The sequence below is a fragment of the Mytilinidion resinicola genome (genome assembly GCF_010093595.1).
Source record: "Mytilinidion resinicola strain CBS 304.34 unplaced genomic scaffold BDZ99scaffold_3, whole genome shotgun sequence".
NCBI lineage: Eukaryota > Fungi > Ascomycota > Dothideomycetes > Mytilinidiales > Mytilinidiaceae > Mytilinidion > Mytilinidion resinicola.
Window position 1 is genome coordinate 32,273 of NW_022985439.1, and position 22,357 is coordinate 54,629.

General features: G+C 46.7%; 5 protein-coding genes across 5 annotated transcripts; 3 read left to right on the forward strand and 2 right to left on the reverse strand.

Moving 5' to 3' along the window:
- Window positions 1-5,877: 5,877 nt before the first annotated feature.
- Window positions 5,878-7,597, reverse strand: BDZ99DRAFT_379139 (MFS general substrate transporter; the record flags this gene model as incomplete). Its single annotated transcript, XM_033715135.1, has 6 exons — window positions 5,878-6,014; window positions 6,066-6,627; window positions 6,674-6,911; window positions 6,965-7,185; window positions 7,238-7,292; window positions 7,389-7,597. 6 exons carry the CDS (start codon window positions 7,595-7,597, stop codon window positions 5,878-5,880), a joined length of 1,422 nt encoding a protein of 473 aa, XP_033581468.1.
- A 701-nt stretch (window positions 7,598-8,298) lies between these two features.
- On the forward strand, window positions 8,299-9,804 carry BDZ99DRAFT_566502 (FAD/NAD(P)-binding domain-containing protein; the record flags this gene model as incomplete). Its single annotated transcript, XM_033727588.1, has 5 exons — window positions 8,299-8,623; window positions 8,855-9,014; window positions 9,082-9,168; window positions 9,237-9,657; window positions 9,704-9,804. Exons 1-5 carry the CDS (start codon window positions 8,382-8,384, stop codon window positions 9,802-9,804), a joined length of 1,011 nt encoding a protein of 336 aa, XP_033581469.1. The 5' UTR covers window positions 8,299-8,381.
- Window positions 9,805-10,221: 417 nt separating this feature from the next.
- On the reverse strand, window positions 10,222-11,273 carry BDZ99DRAFT_566503 (uncharacterized protein). The gene has a single exon (XM_033727589.1). It carries the CDS (start codon window positions 11,061-11,063, stop codon window positions 10,299-10,301), a length of 765 nt encoding a protein of 254 aa, XP_033581470.1. The 5' UTR covers window positions 11,064-11,273; the 3' UTR covers window positions 10,222-10,298.
- A 1,310-nt stretch (window positions 11,274-12,583) lies between these two features.
- Window positions 12,584-15,164, forward strand: BDZ99DRAFT_434188 (alcohol oxidase; the record flags this gene model as incomplete). Its single annotated transcript, XM_033717431.1, has 9 exons — window positions 12,584-12,730; window positions 12,781-12,999; window positions 13,064-13,106; window positions 13,260-13,771; window positions 13,821-13,931; window positions 13,992-14,139; window positions 14,195-14,620; window positions 14,681-14,815; window positions 14,879-15,164. 9 exons carry the CDS (start codon window positions 12,584-12,586, stop codon window positions 14,926-14,928), a joined length of 1,791 nt encoding a protein of 596 aa, XP_033581471.1. The 3' UTR covers window positions 14,929-15,164.
- Window positions 15,165-15,939: 775 nt separating this feature from the next.
- Window positions 15,940-18,083, forward strand: BDZ99DRAFT_471927 (uncharacterized protein; the record flags this gene model as incomplete). The annotated part of the gene is made up of 3 exons (XM_033721748.1): window positions 15,940-16,269; window positions 16,328-16,828; window positions 16,926-18,083. The coding sequence occupies 3 exons, from the start codon at window positions 15,940-15,942 to the stop codon at window positions 18,081-18,083; spliced, it is 1,989 nt and encodes a 662-aa protein (XP_033581472.1).
- Between the last annotated feature and the right edge of the window lie 4,274 nt (window positions 18,084-22,357).

Consider the following 22,357-nt stretch of genomic DNA (forward strand, 5'->3'; position numbering starts at 1 on the left):
TAAAGGCCTTCTTACAGTTCTTATATATAAATATATTAAAAAACGCGTTTTTAAAGGCTAGTAGGAAGCCTTCTTTATTAATATAGTAGACGCGTCGGCGTGCTAAGTCTTATATGCGTTAAGAGTATTTTAGCTTTAATAGCGAGAAGCACACTATATTAAGTAGCTAAAGTATATACGATAAATGCGCAGGCATATAAAGGGTAAGAATTTGTTGTTTAACGCAATAATCCTTAAAATCTTAGTTAAGGTGGCTCTTATAGCCGTCTAAAATCAGCAACCTGTATAACCCCACCTAACGCGCCTTTATATATATATTAAAGTGCTTTAACTACTTAAAACTAAGCTTATTATTAGTCCAGCCGTTTTTAGAGACAGAGAGCTTCTAATTATATAGTATTTCTGCTTTCTTATACTATATAGAGATATAAACGCGTCCTTTATAAATAATAAATAGTAGGGTTATATATCCGGCAGCGTAGATGCTCTGGATAACTGTAACCCACTTTTAGTTGCCTAGTTAAATAAAATTAGGCCTTATACGTCTCTCTAAACCTGTAACAACCTTTATTATACTAATTATACCTATTTAAAAGCCAGTTTTATTGAAGTTATAGATATTATCTAGGTGGACGCTATACTTAGCTATAGTCTCTTATATAAGAGTAAACCACGTGTTAATAACCTCTAGGTCTTCCTAGAGTATCCTCTAGCGGTCCTTTACCCGATTAAAAGCTATTTTAAGCTCCTTTATATAAGATATAAACTGTTAAGTCCAGTTCTTGCCTACTAGTATTTTACTACACGCAGCTAGTACTTTATCTGCTATATTTGCCACCTTATATAACTAGGGCGCAAATCCTTGCAAGTCTAGGTTAAGGATATATTATATAATTATATGCTCTTCGGTCGCAGTAAACTTTAGGTAGTTTAGTTGTAATTAAGGTTAAAACGTAATTCCGTGGAGCCGATTAAAGAGCCGCTAATATCGTACGTTAAAGGCTGCTGCAGCGCGTTATATAGTTCTAAATTAACTAGAGGTAAAGGCTTAAAGCGCGAGATTAATACTGCCTTCTTACTAAGATAGATAATCGCTGCGTTGTTAATGTATTGCTGTGTAAATATAGTGTTGGTTATACTAAGGAAAAGTGGCCGGCTCGGTGGTTTGGCCGGCTTAGTAGTGGAATACGTTATATAGTATTAATATTACTAATTAGCTATATATAATTCTATATAGACCTTTATATCTAACTTTATAAGGCCTTATAGCAGGTTAAAAAATAGCGGCGTTCTAAAAGTAATAGAAAGGGTACTAATTAAGTTACCTAAAGGCCGGTAGCCGAATATAAGCTTATAAAGCTATTTAAAAAGCAGTAAAACTATAGTATATATATTAAAGCCGGTTAAAAGGTTATAAATAAAAATACTATAGCTAAAAAGCTACTAGCAGATCTATTAGTTAATACTACTAGGAAACCTTATAGTAGCTAGGACTAAAAGCGCCCTTAGTATTATAGTAAGGTAGAATAGTACCTATAAAAATATAGGTATATAGCCTATAGTATATAGCCTATAGTATATACTTATAAAGGGTAATATACTACTTTAGCCTTTAGGCTCTAGCTGCTATTCTATAGTAAGCTCTATCTATTACTACTTCTAGTAGCTAGCTATATAGCTATACTACACGCTTTTATAGGCGCTGCCTTAATTAATTCTTTTTCTACCTATATATACTGCGCCTGCTTTATCTGCCTATATATACTATATATACTATACCTTTTTTTCTTCCTACTTAGGTGCTCTATATATACTACACCGTTTTATACTACTATAGTATACTTTTAAAACTTAATTTAGGTGCTCTATATATTATATTCCTTTTTATATAGTTACTAGTATATATAACTTAGTTTATACTAGTTAGTAGAACTATTTAGTTAAGCTTAACTCTATAAACTCTCTTATATATAGTAACTATATATATTTAAATTGCTTTACCTAGTTATAGTTTTTATTATAGGAGCTAAATTTAGAGCCTCTAATTAGCTAAATCTTTATTAATAACTAAGGACGTAAATTAATAGGTAAAGGAATAGTAAGTAAACTAGAGCTAATCTCTTTATTAAAGGAGATTTTAGGATCTAATTAATTGCTGTAAGTAATAGTATTAGCCGGATTATTATCCCTTATATTTTTTATAGGATTACCTATATTCTTAATTAGATATAGTTAATTTAATATATACTTTAGGTTATATTTATAATAGAAAATAGCGGCTTAATTACTTTATTAACAATTGTTAAATATACTATATTAGTATTAAAAATACCTGCGTTAACCGGTATATTACTAGATAATAGTAGCGAACTAGTAGAAAAATATACGCCTTAAGTTTAAATAGTCTCTAGGGTAGTATAACGTAAAAAAAACCCGCTAAATACTACTACTATACTAAGAACTATTACTAGGCTTAGATTAAAATTAATAGGCTTAAAATATATAAATCTATAGTCTATAGAACCTTTTATATAATAGACTAATTTCGGCTAGGTAGATAGCTTATAGGTGGGCGGCTTAAAGGTCGCACCTTTCTGCTTTTTTCGGGGCTATATAACTTTAGAACTTTCGGCTTTTTTATTTTAATCCTTATTATCTACTCGACTTTTGCGCTTAATCCTATAATTAGGCTTATAAGTACTGTAAATATCTCTAAAATAGTGCTATAATTCTTGCTCCGAATAAAGTATTAACGTGCAACACAAGCGAGCCGGCCACCTAAGCGAGCCGGCCACCTTATTAACTTTTAACAGCTTTAAATATAGATTGCTCCACAACGCTAATAGATATTAACTTAATTTAACTTGCAGTCTATTCTATAATAACTTTCTTATCTTTTTAATATATACGAGTATTATATCCTGTCTCGCCGTAGCGCCTATAGCGCGCTTGCTGCCGTGCACTTCCACCCGGGCGCCTCCTATTTTAACGTATTTCGCCTTTAATTTGTTTATTAGCTTCCTTTTAAGTAATTATATTAGACCCCTATACCTTTATTAGAACTTCTTGCCTCTAAATTTGCTTTTTTTTGCGCTCTCTACGCTTTATAGCGGCCTTATTCGCCTTTTAAAGGCTTATAACCTAATTATATAATAATACTGCCCTATATATCTATATCTTAGCGCCTTTAATAAGCGAATTAAGTAACTTAAGAATTGCAGTAAAAAAGCTATTTTAATATATTTAAATGCAATTATAAATTAAAGCTAATTAAGAGCCTAGCTTAAAAGTATTACTTAGTGTTTTTAATTTCTATTAAGCCTCTACTACGGCGAGAGGCAACAGCGTATAAAGTATAATATTAAGCTTTAAGAGCACTGCCTCTAAATTAAGCAGTATAAGGCCGGCGCCTTAAAAGCTTGCGCAAATATTACTCTTTATAAATAAGTTGTTAAATACTGCTTTAAAAGCTAGTAGGAACTTAAGCTTTATAATATAGTTAATATAGTTGCGCGCTAGATCCTTAATTTAGCGACCGTACGCTTTTTTTAATAGCGTAAAACAGCCTATATTAAGCGGTTGTAATAGATATAAGGCGTGCGGCGGTATATATAGTATAATAATATTATTCTTCTTATAAAGCTCTTTAAATTTAAGTAAGTTATAGCTTTTATAACCGTCTAAAATAAGTAAGTAATATGCGCCTACGGTGCGGTCCTTTATATACGTATTAAAATATTATAGCTATATAATACCAAGCTTATTTATCGTCCAGCTATTGTTGCTTACTGCTATAGCCTAGTCTAGCGGTATATTGCTGCCCTTATACTATATAGAAAGGTAGTACTTGCCCGCAAGGATAATAAACGGCGGGATTGCCTATTTATATGCGTTAATAGCCTTAATTATAGTAGCCTACTTACAATTACCTAGTTATATAGCTTTTAGTTAATTTTATCTCTTAAAGCCTGTAACAACTACTCCTATTAAGATAACACCTATCTAGAAGCCAGTTTTATTAAAGTTATAGAAGTTATTATCTATAATACTATACTTTGCCTTTATATTGCGCACAAGCTTAAACCACAGCGCAATAATCCTTAGATCTTTGCATAGAGCTTTCTGGCGATTGTATTTTTAATTAAACCGTGTTTAAAGCTTATCGGTCTGCTTAACAAAGTTGCATGGCCAGTTCTTGCTAACCTGGCCGGCACCGCGCTCTCTGAGTAACTTATTGGCTATATCTCTTACAGCGTTTAAGCTAGGCGCAAACCCTCGCGAATCCAGATCGAGTACATGTTCAATAATAACTGATTCCTCTAGCTTTGCAAGCTTTTTTGAATTGGGCTCACAATCGCGTCGAGCGGTGGTTCCGGCGCGTCGGTCTTGGAGCGTGCTTCTAGGGACGTTGTACGTTGCAACAGCGCGTCGTTCGCTTTGAAGTTGATTCTTATCAATTGCTAAGATAGCTAGGCAGATTCGGCCTTCTTTTTGGATTGATTGTACATTGCGTTGTTGAGACATGGTGGTTGAAAGCTAACGGAGCGCGTTTTGGTGATGAGGTGGCCGGCTCGCTTGGGTGGCCGGCTCGCTTGTGTTGCACGTTAGAGGGTATAAGGGATAGGGGCAAGGAATAGAGCTATTGTATTTTATAAGCGGTTGTAGGCGCTTAATATATTCCGGAATATATTCTAAAATATATTAACTCTATCTAAATATCGTTTTAAAATAGTATATGCGGCTCGCGGCTGCTATTAGGTCTTTATTTCTAAGACAGCCGGGGCAATACCTAGGAAGAGCAAGGCTATAAAGGAAAGTAACAGGGTTACAGTAGAAAGGCACGTCTATATCGTCGATATAATTCTAGTAATACGTCTTCTAATCTTCCTTACAAGTTATCTATATATTGCAGAGGAAATAGAATTTTGCGACTTTATATTCTGCCTTAGTAAGGCCCTTATAGCAGCGGTAAACATGTTCCCACCGATTTAAAACGGAAATACTAATGCGTTTGTGTTAGCAGCAGTAGATATGCAAGTATAGATCCGGATACTGGTTATAGTGCCTTGCTATAGATATCCGTACACTTTCCTGCCACTGTCTATAGGACTCTAACGTACTAATAGAAACTGGGGCAGCCGGATACACTTCCAATTGGCGTACACCTTGTTGGCGCTGTCTGAGACAGCCTCGCAAGTTTAGTAGTTCCCCGAGTTGCCAGATTCCTCTCTTATTTGGAATGCTGAAAATACTATTAAGCTCCTTACGCAGCGGTAAACGGGTATACGGATTTCAATGACGAGGCATTGTAGCCTTAGAGCGGCCTTGTATAGGAGATGGACGGCGGTTGGAGATAGGCGGGATAATAGTCGTGGTACCTTCGCAGTTCTCCATGATGAATCCTCACAGTGGTGTCGAGTGAGCAAGATTTGAGCCAAGCAGTGATAATTCCATGTTCCCAGGCTTATAACCGAGTACCGGAATCTCCCCTAAGTCGGACATGTAGAAGGAGATAGTCTTCGTTCAAGAACAAGTGGATTGTAGGGATAATAGAGGTCATTACGGGAGAGCGATTGAGGGATTAAAAGAGCTTGGCTTGGTGCCATATTTGCGGGTGGTCAGACAGCTTGGGGCCTAGCTTTATGTTATGTACAAATGCATTCATTATTCATTACTATAGATCATGAAGTTTTGTTGTCCAGATTTCCCTGATAACACGACGACAACCACCGAATGAACTCCTATGCGCCCTCCGCCTCAACGGGTTCCTGAGGACCAATGTGTATTAGTCGCTGCTCGATTGATTCAAGTCAAAGGCTTCCAACTCTATGAGGCCATACCATGCAAAGTTTAGATTCAACAATTAGCCGCCTCGATCTACCTGGAGCCAGCGTATTTACTCCGCTTCCGAATCTCCTTCCCATAGCGGTAGAATATGTACGGAAACGGAGCCATCACAAGCGTAAGCATGGCTAGCAAGAAAGTCGCCCACTGAAAACCAAGGTTGTTGTACACTGGGCGAAAACGTTAGCACTTCATCTCATTGCCGAAGCAATAGTACCTACTTGCGGGGCCAAAAAGCGGAAACGCAGCAGCAAACATACTCCGCGCGAAGCTATTTGCTGCGAGCGCGCTCGCGCCGTAAAGTGGGTATGCATCCACCAGGAATGTGAAGACACCGGAAAAAATCATGATTACACCAGCGCCAAAGAATGCGCTGCCGACGATGGGAACAATCCAGTGGACCGAGGAATACGTCGTCCATCCAAACCAGAGCAAACCGATGACCACTAGAGGTGATCCTCCAATGGCTGGCGGGAGACGGTACTCTGGCTCAGATCCTCCTTTCTCGCCATGCTCCTCTTCGTGCTTCTTGAGAAGGCGCATGTAGTTCTTGTTCCAGAATGGGTTCGAAGCAGAGCCCAAAATCATACCCACCGTGATGCCGAGGAAGGTAAGACCAACCTGCCAAAGCTTAAAACCGTGGTTCTCGCGGAATACCAGGCCGAAAGCGCCGAAGAAGAGGTAAAGTACGCCGAGGAGGACGGAGCAGTAGAGGCAGAGGCAGAGACACATGGGCTCAAGCGTGAGCAGGAGGAATGGCCGGTAGCAGGATCGAAGAATAGTCTGCGAAGTGTGAGCCTTGAAATCATATCGCGGTGATACTACGAACTTGAGCAATAGAGCGATCCATCTTCTCAATCGGCGCGTACCACCGATCGTCTCCGCTCTCTTTGCGTATCTTTCTTGCTTCTCTGCGGAGGAGAACTGGCATATATGTCTCGGGGACGAAGATGATGATAGCTGCCCATTGAGCAAATGCCCATATGAGTGCCACCCAGAATGTCCATCGCCAGCTGGTGTTGTAGTTGATGAAGTCCGCGACGAGCGGTCCCAGCTGTGGTCCAAGGCTGTGGAAATGTAAGCAACCCCATCCTTTGATGTCAAGGGGAGAAGAACGTACAAAGGACCCAGGGTATATATCATCATTGGGAATGCCAGCTTAGCCTTTGGAAATAGATCCGAGACGGTACCTCCTGCCACGCTCAAGAAAGCCGCTCCAGCGAATCCATCGAGGAAACGGGTTACAATGATCGTCGCTAGGTTCTGTGCAACGGCGGAAGGGATGATGAAGACAACGAAGAAGAAGAGAGAGCCAACGTAGACAGGTTTTCTGCCGTAGAACTGCAATCATTAGAATCCAAGGTAGCTTTGCGAGGTAGACACGGTAACTTACCTCACTCAACGGTGCAAGTAGCATGGGACTGATACCGAGTCCAACGACGAAAAGACTGAGACCGAGTGTGACCACGACTTCGCTGGAATGAAACTCCTTCTCAAGCTGGCTATACGTGCCCACATAGAGCGAGCTCGTACATGCCACGCACAAACTCGTAGTCGACACGATGATAGTAATCAACCATTTCCGCGCAGTGGACATGCTCTTTGGGCTACGGGGATCATCGTCGCCGGTAAATGAAACGATAAAGTCTGTCGGAGGCGCGTCTGGTTCTGGCTTCGGATCGGATAGCTGCGATGAAGCCTTCTCGACATCGTCAAACGATGCAGCCTCGTCTTGGCTGTGCGTGGTAGCCATGATGGTGATTTGTTGCAGTTTTCGGGTTCAGTGCAGATGCAGGGCTCCAAAAGTAAGTATTTCAACTTTCCGAACTTGGTGTATGCGTGTCAGCTCGGCGTGGGCGCATCGAATTTTTAAGGCGAAGTGAAACTCGCACTCGGATTTGTGCTATAGCCGTTACGCCGCAGAGCTTAGCAATCATCCTCCATGCCTCCGGGAAGGACATGTTCTGGCAATTTGGAGAGGACGAAGAGGGCAGCCTTGCAAACCTTGCGACGTCATAACCGCTTTCTTTGTGAATGTCGGAGCGTGGATTGGGTTTAGCGAGTCACATGACTCTCGTGTTGGGGAACTCGCCTTGTCGATCTCGGACCCCCAAATGCGGTAGTGCTGAATGTAGTAATCCACATCTCGCCTGTTTCGGACAGCCTCTCAAACAGCAGAGCGCCTCAAACCCGCCCTCTGCCGCTCCATATACACAAGTCTCCACTCCTCGTCACCATTCTACTACCACCGTCTTTCGGGTCTCGCAATGGGGATACTTTGTAGCGAAATGAAGAAGACATGCTGGACAACCGGCCCACTGGAGGAGGTGATGGGACTGCCATGTACGATAGCAATTAAGATAATGTCTAGGCCTACGTCTTCATGATCTGCGGTTGTGGCGTTGAGGAAGCAGCCTGAATGGATAAAACGGGAAGCCTAGCACGCAGACCAAGGCATCTCTAGCCCTAATTGACTCGTTCACCTGATTCGTGCACGATACTTCCCTGCTGTTGTTCGATCCTCCCTGCTCGCACCAATGGATCACTACAACCCTGTGTCGGTTGCTATTGCTGGTGGTGGCATTGGGGGCCTTTGTCTTGCCATTGGTTTGCTCCAATATTCACACCTCAACATCTCCATCTACGAAGCCGCACGAGAATTTAAAGGAATCGGTGCTGGACTAGCGTTGGGACCAAATGCGCAAAGAGCCTTAGCTTGCATCTCGTCCTTCGCCGCAGGCGCATTTCGACGACATGCGACCGCCAACACGTCCGCAGAGTTCGAAAAGACGTGGTTTTAATTCCGCAATGGCCTCCAGGGAATCGAAGACGTGTTGGGGAAGTGCAAAAATGCCACTGGCCAGCAGACAGTACACCGGGCGAAATTTCTTGCCGAGCTGATCAAGTTGATCCCCTAGGTCGACGAGTCTAGGGACTAAGTCTTGATTCATTTTGCCGATGGAACGAGCACTTCGACCGATTGTTTGATCGGTGCTGATGGTGTCCACAGTGCCACCCGCGAGCATATCGTAGGGAAAGCCCAGCCCGCGGCGACTCCAGTCTTCTCCGGCATCGTGGCATATCGCGGCTTGATTCCAATGAATAAGGCTCGGGCAAAGCTAGGCGAGCTTGCTGACGATGCGTACATGTGGTGTGGTGGTGGAGGCATGGTCATGACATACCCGATTGATTTTGGGAAGACGCTGAACGTTGTCGCTGCTCACGGTGGGGTGGCAGGCACCCACGGGGGTCGTTACTTCGAGCAACGAGAAGCTGATGGAGGACTTCGAGGGCTGGAGTGAGGTGCCTACCAAAATTCTCGAGGTATGCCATCATCCGTGTTCCCGTGTTCGTTTCCCTGGCCTTCTAGACTCTACTGATGGATTGGAAAGATGACTGAAGAGCCAAGTCTTTGGGCGATGTTGGATCATCTGCCTGCTCCATACTACAATACTGGCAAAACCGCGATGATGGGAGATGCCGCTCACGCAACCACGCCTTTCCAAGGCGCTGGGTGTGGACAAGCAATTGAAGATGCCCTGGTTCTCGCAACTCTGTTCCGCTACGCTAAATATCCGGAGCATATCGCCCCCGCCCTAGCTGCATACGACGCCGTTAAAAGACCGCGATCCCAGAAGGTTGTTGAGACGAGCAGAGAAGCGATGGAACTGTATGGCTTCACTGATGCGTCGGTGAATGGAGATGCAGAGCGCTGGAAAGACATATGGACTCAGAGGATGAAATGGATTTGGGAGATAGATCTCGCCCAGCATTGTTACGACGCATTGGGCCTTCTCACCAAAAATATCCGAGGTACGTTTGAGAGCTCACGTCGAGGGCTTGGAGTTGACGCGAGCAGTTCAAGAGATTGAATCTGAGTCTCCGCAAAGTGTCGGGGTTGGTTTGGATATGTTTAGAGTGTGGTCGAGTGGGAAGGCTGTTTTATTGGGATGTAAATAGGATAGCTAGATGTCGCCATCACTATCAAAGAGCGGTTTGTCGATTTAATGCGATGCAGCGAAGGCGACAAGATGCATGCATGTAGACTTAGTCAAGAAATGCGACTGGGATCGTCCGAATGGGTTGCTGGGAATAAATATGAGTTGGCAAGGCTCTTTAGGTCGTCTTTGTGCCCCAGCAGGTGAACTCACGTGGCGTACGTTTCAACCGCTAATCGTCATTGTCGACGATGTCCAAAACCGCGCGCATGGAGTTTCTCGATTCTGAAGTTAGGGTTGCGCCTAGTAGTCATATCGACGACGATCTGTTCGGATGTAGGCATGCGAAAGGCACCTGATGGCGCAGAGAGAGGCGTGGGGGGCATTACTAGACAAACATGGACGCAAGCACTGCAGAACCATTATACCAAGGCTAAGAAGGACAAGAACTAGAAGGCTTGGTATTGAAAACTTCATTTGCTCATAAAAAACGTATCTTACATTGATGCTAGTAGCTCAGGCACCGCCGCCTCCTCCTCCTGACGCTGCCGCTGCGCTTTTACGCTTCCTCCTCTCTACCTCCACCATTGCCATGAAGCTGACCACGATCTGGTCCAGAAATTGCTCATCGAGGCCCTCCATCAGTATATTGAGCTGCCCGTCCTTAGACTGGCCCCTCGAGCGCGCGAACGCCACAAAGACAGTTCCGCTCGCACCCTCGAGTTTCAAACTTCCACCCGTGAAGAAAGACGAATTGTAGTCGCTTGTGCCCTTCCAATAGTATGATTTATCGGGGCCGGCGGGCATGTCAACGACATGGCGACGCGTGAAGGCGCCGTCCTTGCGCATCTCAGCCTTCTGCTGCCCATATTCTAAGTCTACGCGCGAGGTGAAGTGGTGGAATTTAGCGCTGCCAATGACTGGGCCTGACGAGTTTCCGCGACGGATGAGGAGGTCTGCGCGGCCTGATCGGTAGTCAACGAAGTAGGCTGGCGTGCGCTTGTCGGGGAGGGTGAAGGTGACGCTTTTGCGACCTGTGAAGCCGGACTCGACGTAGAGGTTGTACTGAGCGGCTACGGCTAGGGGGCCACGGGATGTGGATATTAGAGGCGCATGAATTCCTGCGGGAGGGCCGGCATTTCGTGGCCGTGTGTTCGGGAGGGTGGGCTGAGTCGTAGAGGCCACCGTGCGGTAGGAGGGCGGTCGAGATGGGGTATATTCTGGACGGACATCTTCCTGTGCTGATGTAGATGAATATGACGGGAGCTGTTTGGGGTCCATTGCGGCGAGTCGTTCTCGTCTTCGTAACGCAAATGTGAATGCACTCGAGATGTACAGTTCGTGCGATGTTGCGATCCTTCGAAGACGTCGACGCGAATACAAAGCGCGTCGTAAGGCAGGGTAGGAAATGCGATGGGTCGTTCCTGTAGCTGCCGTCGTTAATGAGGATGTTAGCAAGGCGGGGGTAGTTATATCACAAGTGTTCTCTCTGATGGCGGCCGTCAGGTAAGGATGCTGGCAGCCTTGCAATCCGCCTAGCTGCTCAGCCCGGTCACGTGTATCATCAATGACGTTGGCCGACTTAAATCTCTCCTCTCAACCTACCGCAGTCTCCACAGCCACCGCAGCATCTCCCCTCTTCAGCCAATCGCCCTTCGAAGGGCACAATTACTTGCGAAGGTCTACAGCTTCAGGTTCTGCGAACTTTTTAAGGCTACGCGAATAGAAGACTTCAAAGTGTCAGCGCGCTCGTAGAACGGCCCAATCTACCTACAGCTTAAACCTGCATACTGCTAATCAGTTACCTCACCGCAGTTACGGAACTCGAACTCACAGCCCCCGCTCCTTTACGTCCTATTCTACGTTCCTTAGTCCGTCTTGGTGATTCTCGCAAATACCCCCATGGTTTCAACAGGTTCTTAGTAACGACCCGATTTGCAACTTGGAAGCATTAAGATGATCCCTAGCTGACAAATACTCGTCCCCATTTCACATCCTCAAGTTCTTCACGTGCTGTTCTCCGTTTCTAGCTCGTACTGGAGGTCTCACAAATATATTTCATGCCGTAACTTGTTCAAACACCAGCATCGACTCACACCTCTAATACAACATTGTCTCCTTCCGCGAATGCACTATGCAGCAAGCAAGTAAAATTTAAGTTGCAGCAATTCGCCTTTGTCTTTCTTCGGGCTTTGTCAGCCTCATAGTAACGTCCCGCTGTTCGGTCCCCGTGCGCCACGTTGATGCCCAGAACCCCTGCAATGATCGTCACGCCACGTTTCCCAGTGGGACAAATCCAAACATTTCCTCATTGAGCATCTCGCTCCTCATTGAGCATCTCGCATCACTCCGGTAACTCTGAGAAAGGCAGCTCGAGCACCTTGGATACTGGTGCCCGGTTCTTCAACCCTCAGCAGCAACACGAGCTCCAACCAAACCACAACGAGACCCTTCTCGGACTGGAGCCGAGCTCGGTTCCTATCTCATGACTTCATGCAGCCCCTGACGTCCCCAGTGCCGGGTAGAATGTGCTTTTCCGTCCTCTATACCGAACTCGCGGTGCTGAAGGAACGGGACAAATCTACGTTTTAGGGTCAGTGTCCGGGATTCCGTTCCTTGCATGACTGCTCATCCTTTTGAAAAAAAAAAAAACCAGCAGGATTTGTGATGACGCTGAGAAGTAGACCGTGATTCGGAAGACGCAATTGAGTGATCAGACGTATAAGAGTAGTGACGTGGTCATGTCATGCTGAAGCCACTATCTTTCGGAGATTTTTGGTCGCGGCAGACCAACGACAAACATGCGTTGGACACCAATCTTTACGGCCCTATCTGGCTTAGGTTCGGGAGCTTCTGCAATCTTTGGCGCTACCAAGGCGAATGGGAGGACACGGCTTTTTGGGAATGCCTTCGGTATCCTCGCCGAGAACGTGACCTACGACTACGTGGTGCGTAATTTCTTTCCCGGAATCAGTCGCCAAAGGCTCATAAAAAGCAGGTCGTTGGCGGTGGAACAGCTGGGTTAGCAACTGCTTCACGACTGGCTGCCTCCAGTGCAAACGTCACGGTTGCAGTAATCGAGGCGGGCAGCTTTTATGAGCTGGACAATGGGAACACCAGCGTAGTTCCTGGGTACGGAGCCCAGTATCTGAGTTTCAATGACTTGGAACCGAGTCCGGTGTTGGTGGACTGGGGAATCATCACTGAACCACAAGAGGTGAGTTGCAGACAGGCGCCATCCTCGCAGGCGGGAGAGAGATACGATGCTCATCCTCATTTAGGGTTTTGGGGGACGAAAGATACATTATTCCGCAGGTAAGAAATGTGTATGCCTTCAAAAATAGGCGAAAGCTAATCAATCCGCAGGCAAAACACTGGGTGGGAGGTGCGTGAACTAGGAAAGCCCTACGCTGGGCGTGGACTAATTACATCCCAGCTCCGCTCTCAATGACATGATCTTTCATCGAACGAACAAAGGCGCATACGATACGTGGTCCGATCTCGTCGGCGACTCGTCCTTTACGTGGGACAAATTTCTCCCGTACCTCAAGAAGAGCGTAAAGTTCACCCCACCGAATCTCGATAAGATCGGCCGCAATGTCTCCATTCCATACGACCCTGAAATGTACAGCCCAACCGGTGGGCCTCTCGAGGCATCGTTCCCAAACTTTAGGGCGGCATTCGATCAATTCATGGTGAAGGCATTCAATGAGACTGGGTTCAAGCCAATCGACGGATTGAACAGTGGCCATCTAGATGGCTTTGCGCCAAGCACGCTTGCTGTCAGCGCCGAATTCCAGACCCGAAGTTCATCGGAGGCATCCTTCCTACAGGAAGCTCTTGACACGACAGCTCTGAAGCTCTACCTCCGTACTCTTGCCAAGAAAATTGTATTCGATGGAAAGAAGGCCAAGGGAGTGCTTGTGGAAACGAACGGTGCAGAGTACACCATCTCGGCCAAGGAAGAAGTCATTGTCTCGTCAGGCGTGGTACGATCGCTCTATCTATCCGCTGCTATCAATTTACTCACCAAATCAGTTCCACTCTCCTCATCTCCTGCTGCTTTCGGGCATTGGTCCAGCTGATGCTCTCTCGAACTTCAGCATTCCTGTAGTCTCAGATCTCGCTGGAGTCGGCAAGAACATGTGGGTAAGTATATAGCAGCCCTTCTCTGAGATCTTCGAGAACCCGACTTAACAGGCTCTTCAGGACCATCTTTTCATCTTCACGAGCCATGAAACGAATGTCACTACAAACTCCGGTGTCACTGTCAACGAAACCGTTCATGCTGAGGCCGTGGAAGCGTATCTCTCAGAACAAACTGGCCCACTTACTGGTGTGGGCGGAGGCGTACTTGGTAAGCTACATGCTTTAACACCATTTTGTATGTGTCATATCTGACGGGCGTGTAGGATGGGAGAAACTCCCCAACCGTTCATCTCTCTCCCCCGAAACTCAGGATGCACTCGCAACCTTCGCCGACGACTTCCCCGAGCTCGAATATCTCGGCCTCTCACCGGGTTCCAACCCACCTGATAAACCTGCCGCGAATAACTATATGTCCGTCACCGTTGCTGTCCAAACGATCCTCTCCCGTGGTAGCGTCACCCTTCGCAGTGCTGACCCTCATGAGCGACCCATCGTCGATGTCAATGCTATGAGTACAAAGGCAGAAGAAGAGTTGGCCGTCGGCGCTATCAAACGGCTAAGAGAGCTGGCTAGAGCGACTGGCGTTTGGGTCAGCGAGGTTGAGCCTGGTCCAAATGTTGTCACAGATGCTGAGATTCTTGAATGGGTGAGGAAGAAGGCTGATAATGGATATCATGCGAGTTCCACGTGTAAGCATTTCTCGTGTAGCTCCTCTGAGCTATCAGGATACTAATGGCGAGGCTTTTCAGGCTCGATGGGCAAGAAAGACGATAAGAATGCCGTCGTCGATACGAGAGGACGAGTCTATGGCGTTGAAGGCCTGCGAGTTGTAGATACGAGCATCTTCCCACTCCTCCCCGCGGGACATCCGATGAGTACTATTTGTAAGAAATTTTTCCTATTGCCCACCGCGTGAGGTCGAATTTGCATTTGCTAACAAGTAGCAGATGCTCTGTCGGAGCTAATCGCGGAAGATATCATCTCCGGCATCTCCTAGGCAGGTGGAGATCGCCATTTCTTCATTGCGCTATGGTTGGTGTAGTGTCGTTCATGGGTAACATTTCATCATATCGCAAATAGACTCGAGTTGTTTTGCTGCATCTTTCGGATAGAGTCCGAAACCAGGTCGGCCACTCAAATACTGGGAATCACTACTAGAGTCTCCCACTTTCACTTTTGGTCAACCATGAACTTCGACAGACATTCAAATATAACATGATTCTGCTTTCGACCGCGATTTGAACCGCTAAATCGCGTCACACGTCGCGATCATAATATGGGGGCTTAGATACAAATTCGCAGGAAGCCTTGATCACGTTTATCTACTAGGAAGATGCACTCCCGCCATCACCGTACGATACCTTGTGAAAGACCTAGTACGCGCACTCGCTCCTTCCCGCGGTAGGAGGTACTATAGGCTATGTACTCGTGAGAATTCTCTGACTAGACTGCATTAGGCCTTGCGTCTCTGCGGGATTGTGGGCTGATCGTCTAGCCAGGTACGGTAGGGCTAGGCCGACTCACTGAGTAATCGGCTGAGCAATTTTCAACACCAACGTCAAAAGACAAGACCAGAACACTACTCGGCCCTTTCCGAAGCTCCGAGTGTTGGGCAGCCTTCTGGAAATCGGGCGCGACGAATTGCCGCCTCTGTTCCGAAAACACTTCGCTTCACCGTCCCAGCACTTGCTCTCAACAACATAATCGCAATGTCAGAGAGCACACATGAGTCTCTTCAAAATGAAAATGCTACAAGAGGCGAATATCAAAACATAACCTGAGATCGCAAGGGCCGTTTAAAGTTTGCCGCTAATTCTCGTCGCTAGTGTCTAGTCCCTAGTCTACTAGGCTTATGTCAACGTCCCTAGTCTACTCGGGCCTTTCCAGCCCCCCTGCGCAGCATACTAGGCTTATGTCAACGTCACCACGAAGCTCACCTCTTCATCACCCTCATCTCTATACTTGCATTCCTCAGTGAGCTAGATCATCTCTACTCGTTCCACTTGTGATGGCTCCTCCTACAACGAAGCTGAGTTGTGAGCAATGCCGGCAACGCAAAGTCAAGTGCGATAAGACGTTGCCTTGCGGCCCGTGCCAAAAGACAAAACTCGAATGCACCGCTGTTCAGCACAAGCGCCAGCGTCGACCACGGAAGGATGCTCTCAACAATAGGATCTTGCGATTGGAGGATATGGTGCGACAGCTGGAAGCAACTGCATCGTCGCCGAAGCAGGAGCCTGGTTCAGGACTTCCGGTCGCGAGGACTACTCACGAAGATCCAACTATCAACGCGAAAAGGTTCGTCGCGCCGGACTTTTGGACGGGTCTTGCTGCAGAGGTATTAGCACGATAATATCGCTTTGAGGGCTCAGGGGAGCTGATCGACTCATTCGCAGGTCACGGGACTACGGGATGTTTTGGAAGAGTCGTCCGACGATGAAGGCGAGTCTCCGGAAAGCCAGAACACTGCAAGCGACGCATCTCCGGGACAAAGTCTCCACTCGAATGCCGTGCTCTTTACAAACTTGTCAGAAGGTACACCAAGCCAGGACTTGCAGCCACCTTCTCAGGAACTAAGAGACAAACTACTCTCCATCTTCAAGTTTCGAGTTGATGCCATATTCATGGTCGGTCATTGGCCAACTATGCTTGCCGCCGTGACCGAGAAATACTCCTATCCATCGCGACCAGTGTCTCTGAGCTTCGAGGCCTTGGAATATGCCATCTATTTCGCCGCCATGTGCACTTTGTCCGAAGCGGAGTCTATGCAAGCACTAGGCCAAGACAAAGAGTCGCTGAACAAACGTTTCCAGGTGGCAGCTGAGGCCGCCTTCTCACGTGCGGACCTTATAACCAGCAGGGACCATGTTGTCTTGCAAGCTTTTGTTATATACCTTGTAAGACTACTCAACTTCTTCGACACTCTGGCGCCCTCACATCTTGCTGGCTTGATCTCTAAAATACTGTAGTCGCTAATGACCAACCATCGCATAGGTAGGGCTTCGTACTCGTACCAACCGATCAACTACATGGGCTCTTGTGGCTTTAGCGATTCGTCTCGCAAATGGCCAGGGAATACCTACCGTGGAAGACCCTCGTTCGTCTCTTTTGGACAAGGAAGCGAAGCGCAGAGTGTGGTATTGTATCGGTCTCTTGGACATACAGACCTCTCTAGATCGAGGTTCTGTACCGTTGCTCCGCCCCGAGGAATTCCAAAGACCGCCTGCGTACGTCAACGATGCCGAATTGACTGGTTTACCGACGACTTCCGGGGGGTTCACAGACATGTCGCCCTCTCTAGTAACGCACCTAGCTATGGTTAGCTATCGTCGACTCGGCTACGACTTTACAAGCCGTGGGAGTCAATCGCGCGATCAGCTCCAAACTTGGAACGACCGACTTGGAGTACTCACGCGATTCGAAAACGAGATGCAAGAGCGCGTGGTTAGATACTGCGACGACTCCGACCCCCTCCAATTCAATGCAAAGATGACCGCATCGCATATTGCAGCGTCGGTGAGGTTACTGCTCTATCGACCAATGCATCGCACGCCGCAGGAATCAAGACCCCCGCCGGATGAATTCGATGTTTTGATTGCGGCAACCGGAGTGGTTGAGCGCTCTCTTTTCAAGAATCGGCCTCCAATCTTAAATCCTTGGGGATGGTTTATCTGGGTGCCATGGTATGCCCTTGCCGTCGTCCTTGCGGAGATATGTACGCAGCCGGACCATCCAAGTATCAATCGAGCTTGGACTGCGGCAGAAAGTGCGTTCGAGCAGTACTCTCAGCAAATAGCGGATGCGTACACAGGCATGCTTTGGAGGCCGATTGTAAAGCTGATGAAAAAGACTCGAATGGTACTGCACAATCGATACAAGACTGCCGACATCCTCACGGGTCATGCCTTCGAGAACGCCCCCACTCAGACGACTACTACATTGAGATCTACGATCAAACCCGAAGAGTCACCGCGTGAGTTCTTACAAGATGGTGGAGTTCCAGACATGGACCAAAATCTATTTGCTGGACCCATCGAGGACAAGGATCTTGTGGCGGCACTGGATAGTCTTGGTCACTTCACTGACCCTTCGCCTTGGATGGACTGGGATCTTTTTCTGGATGACGTTAATTGTGATAACTGGATTACTTGATGCAACGTGGATGCATTTGCCTTGATACTCGTCAAACCATTTTTCCATGGATGGAGGGATCTATTAACGACAGTCAGATGGACAAATATGCACTTCCAAATTCCAGAGTAAGCAACAGGAGAACGTATTGTATAAGTATCTGCATGGTTGCGCAACCCTCGGTTTGTAGGCTATGGTCTCCGCTTTTTTCTTCTTCGAAGCAACACTAGACTCACCTCTCTTCGGTATGCTCTTGCACTTAGTGTACCTTTATATAACTCCTCACTAGTACTACCAAATGTCTTATTAGCATGTCAGATCTTTTCAGAGATAACCCGGGAAGCTAGAAACCACGGACGAAGTCTCGGCCCGTATACGTAGGGAAGGGATCGTAGCGAGCTGGCTTGGGTTGCTATGTCCTGTATTTGGTGTTGATACCCAGGCTTGAGTCTAAGACAACCCTATAAGTGCAGCCCCTATGTTCAGCTACCTGTAACTCTCACACGCTCTATCAACAAAGCACCACTTTGTGCAGTACAGTGGCCTTGGACATTTCTTTGAAACCACAATGTCAACACTTATGGCCTCTCAGACCCCCATGACGACTCATGTAAACTCCCCGATCACGGACTCAAGGTCCACTGGCCACAACCGGACTGTCCAGATGGTGATGCAAGCCAGAACGTAAGCCCTCCCACCGTATTACGATTCCCTCTCCACTGATCAACTCACTTGCTTGCAGTACCCGCCTCGATCTCCACACCTTCCACTCTCTCACCACCGTTCTCACTGCACTCCCACCCGAACTACAGCAACGCCAGAGCACCCTGCTCTACCTCAACCCTCACACCTTTGGACACTTGACGGCTGAAGCCGCCGAAGCCATTTTCGCAAACGCCGTGCACGTCGACACCTGCGACACAACTATGCTGATGCTTCTAACGGCAAGCCCGTACGCTACACATCCCAAGCATCTCCTTCTCAAGAAGCACGACTCGCTAGATACCGTGTTAGAGAACTTCGGCCCGCCTTCGCGAAGCTGACGAGCTTGAAGCGTGTTGATTTTGAGGAGAGCTATGGTAAAGCGGCGGCCCGGGGATGCTTTGTGGATGATGCTGTTAGGCTACTGGACTAGTGGTGCGAGGCGGGTGGCAGGATGAAGAATGAAGAAGGGGGCAAGAAGGCGAGGGAGTTGGGGCAGTTGATTCCGGGGTTGGCGGCGAGGTGGCGGCGGTGAGGCATTCGTATCGGTATGATGGAATGGAGGTGTGCGGGTAGAGGGATGAGGGTAGAAGGGAAGGATTCAGCCAGGTACGATGATATAAAGTTATCAGGCGTTTAGTGTGAGACGAGGGATGCGATTCATCAATACGAGGAGCCTTGGAGATGAGTTGGATTGGGCTAAGATGCTTATTCTGACGTCCGACGATGCCAATCGGCAGTTGGTTCTATGAGTGACCCCAGCATTTCCCGATGATAGACATATTCTACTCAGACTCTTGATGATGCTTTCATAAGTCCTCTGAGATTAGCAGATATCTGCTTCCTTGTCCTCGGCACAAACCTCGTTACCGCGATTGTCTCGTAATCGAGATTTCCGCGCATGTAAACTGGAGATCCTGCCGCTTGCTCGACCACAATCTTAGACCATCCAAGACGAGTTGAGCCGGCGGAACCCCATTCTCTAGCTCCGTGCCGAATCTATACGCTCTTCCTCGAAGTCAGGGACCCTGCCATAGTACGACCTGAGTTACGGAGTACGTATCTTGACCCTAGTCACCCTCAGCTATCAGAAGATAGCGCACCACATAAGCTCAACACAGCCGCAATCCTACCGTCGAGATACAGCTGCTCCCCGTATCCAGTGATGGAACTGGACCGGGTTAACTTGGAGCCGGAGTGGATGGGTTACCCTATATACTGGGTTGGGTTCGAGCTCTGATTGGCCGGCGTGGGGTGGATTTGAGGCTGTGGAGCCTCCAGGCGCTCCATAGCTTTCCTCTCTCAACGTAGAAGTCGAGGCCTCCGAGGCGCTGCAAGGGGAGTTGTACGGGAGCCTGTCTTAAAATCGTTACCGCAGCCATACAAAATTAGACCTGTTCCCCTGTGAAATCTCTTGCCCGCCTGATACCCGTTTTTGAGGCTATTCGCGCGCCCGCTCAACACCTCATCGCTATAGCCAGCACTAGCCCGTTAACGAGGCCGTACGCCCTCAGCGCTCTCTCGCCAGCTTCCTTGGTGTTCGCCAGTCAGTTCAGGTTACTAACGATGTTATCCTAGCACCTTTTTCTATTAATCCAGCTCGTGAGGACGCCAACAAGGTAACGCAGTTTCGAATCGCTGGAAAAACCTATAACGTAGGTGGCAAGCGAGTCGCGCAGGCAAGCGAGTCGCGCACCCTTCAACTTTTTGCAACGCGACCTCTGTTAACTACAATGGCTCCACCAACAACAAATCCATTGCCGTACAACGAAGGAGACCTCTTCCTTGCTATCTCATCTATCAATTCTACACAGATTCCTAGTGCACGGTATGCTGCATTACTATCCCTTAACCCGTCGATTAAGGCGCAACGCTCGGGCCACTTTTTGTAGCCAATCAGATGCACCGCATCGGCCCCTGAGTATGAGAGCTACGGAGAGATGAGAATGTTTGAATTCGTGATTTCTATGTACATATCTGCTTGTAGAGCTAGGCAATGGTGTTGAGCCGGGCTACGTGCTCGCTCCAGCACGTGCCCTCTCTACAGAACGGAATGTTGCATACAGAACAGCCCCAATTCGTTCTTGGCGGCCTTTCACGGCGTTTCCACCCCCTGCTATCCTCTCGCTTCTTCTGTGTTGTATTAACAGATAGCTCAGCAAGAGCTTTTCAAGCGCCAAGATGAGGCTTTGAAGTTGCGCGGTGCTTAGCTGAGCAGCCGGCGCAGGTGGGTTGTTTTGTGAACATTTTAACATGCTAATGCTCATTAACCGGTCTCCAAACAAGATCCATAGGCCCCTTCGCTCTCTGCATAGAATCTTGCTGGCGATAGCGAATAGATGCATGTAGGAGCTTATCTCGTAGGTCTCGACAGAATTGTAGATGAGTATCTTAGCGTAATGCGCGCTTGCCTGAGCCCGGCTCGGGCCTGTATAGTAAGAGCATATAGCTATTGCCCACAACTGTATCTAACAGGAAACTCTATAATAGCTTCTATATCTTTCTATGGACACGATTTGTATTATAATAGCTGCGCATCTGGTTTGCCACGTCCACGCCGCACATCCAGAGGTTATACTTATCAATCATCACTGGAATATTAAGCCACGCCTGCGCCTCTTTACCGAATATCTTCACTGTTTAATAATATCCTGTAGCTGTTTTTATAGGTTGTTTCCGTAGCTTAGCAATATAATCCTTCCTATTATACACAGTAGACAGGAACAAAACTATTATTATATCTTTCCAGGCGAATTCTATTACTTTATAACTTTTTAACAACTCGCTATATAGCGTGCCCTACAGAATTTGCCTATTATAGCTTAACTTAAGCTCTATAAGCAATAGAGAGAAGCTCTCTGCAGGCTTAATTTTCTTCCTTTTTATCTAGCGTTATAAAGCGCTAGATTGTTTCTTAATAGCAATAATATTTATCTTAATTCCTTCTATCTCTTCTCTTTTTATTTTAGTTATGCGCATAGTGCTAGCTGCTCCTATTCTAAGCTTACGAAGCCTCTTAAATAGCTTTATATTAGAGAAAAAATTATCCAGCTAAACTATATACTTATAAGGTGGATAAAGGGGTTAATTTATAATAGAATTATATTATATTAAAAAATTAAGCATAATAGCTTATATTTTAGTAAAGCCCTTTATAAGGAATAATTTATTAAGGTTAATAGGGCCTTTTTTATCTCCCTTAGCATACTATAGCTAATTAAAAATATAGCCTTAATTTATAAGAACTTATATTTTAAACCCCTCTGGTATTAGTTTAGATAGAATGTTAATAATTTCGCTAGCCCGTTTTATAAACCTCTGTATTATTTTATTAATAGTAAGGTAAGGGCCTAGGGTTTAGTATATGCGGCTGCGTATTTATAGATACTTAGAGAGCTTATCTATACGCTTAAATTGTCACAGTATCGACCGCGACACTCTACCTACCGAAATTCTGCCGCAGATTGCTACAACTCCAGCAATCTGCACCGGCCTACTACCGCTGGCCGGCCTCCTGCCCTGCCTGCCCTGCTCCGCTCCCGTCTCGCTTCCGCTTCCTATCCTGTCCCGCTCCAGCCACCTACCGGCTGCCC

Bases quoted from the DNA above. Each gene is read 5' to 3' on its own strand.
- BDZ99DRAFT_566503 (XM_033727589.1), bottom strand. From the start codon at position 11,063: ATGGACCCCAAACAGCTCCCGTCATATTCATCTACATCAGCACAGGAA.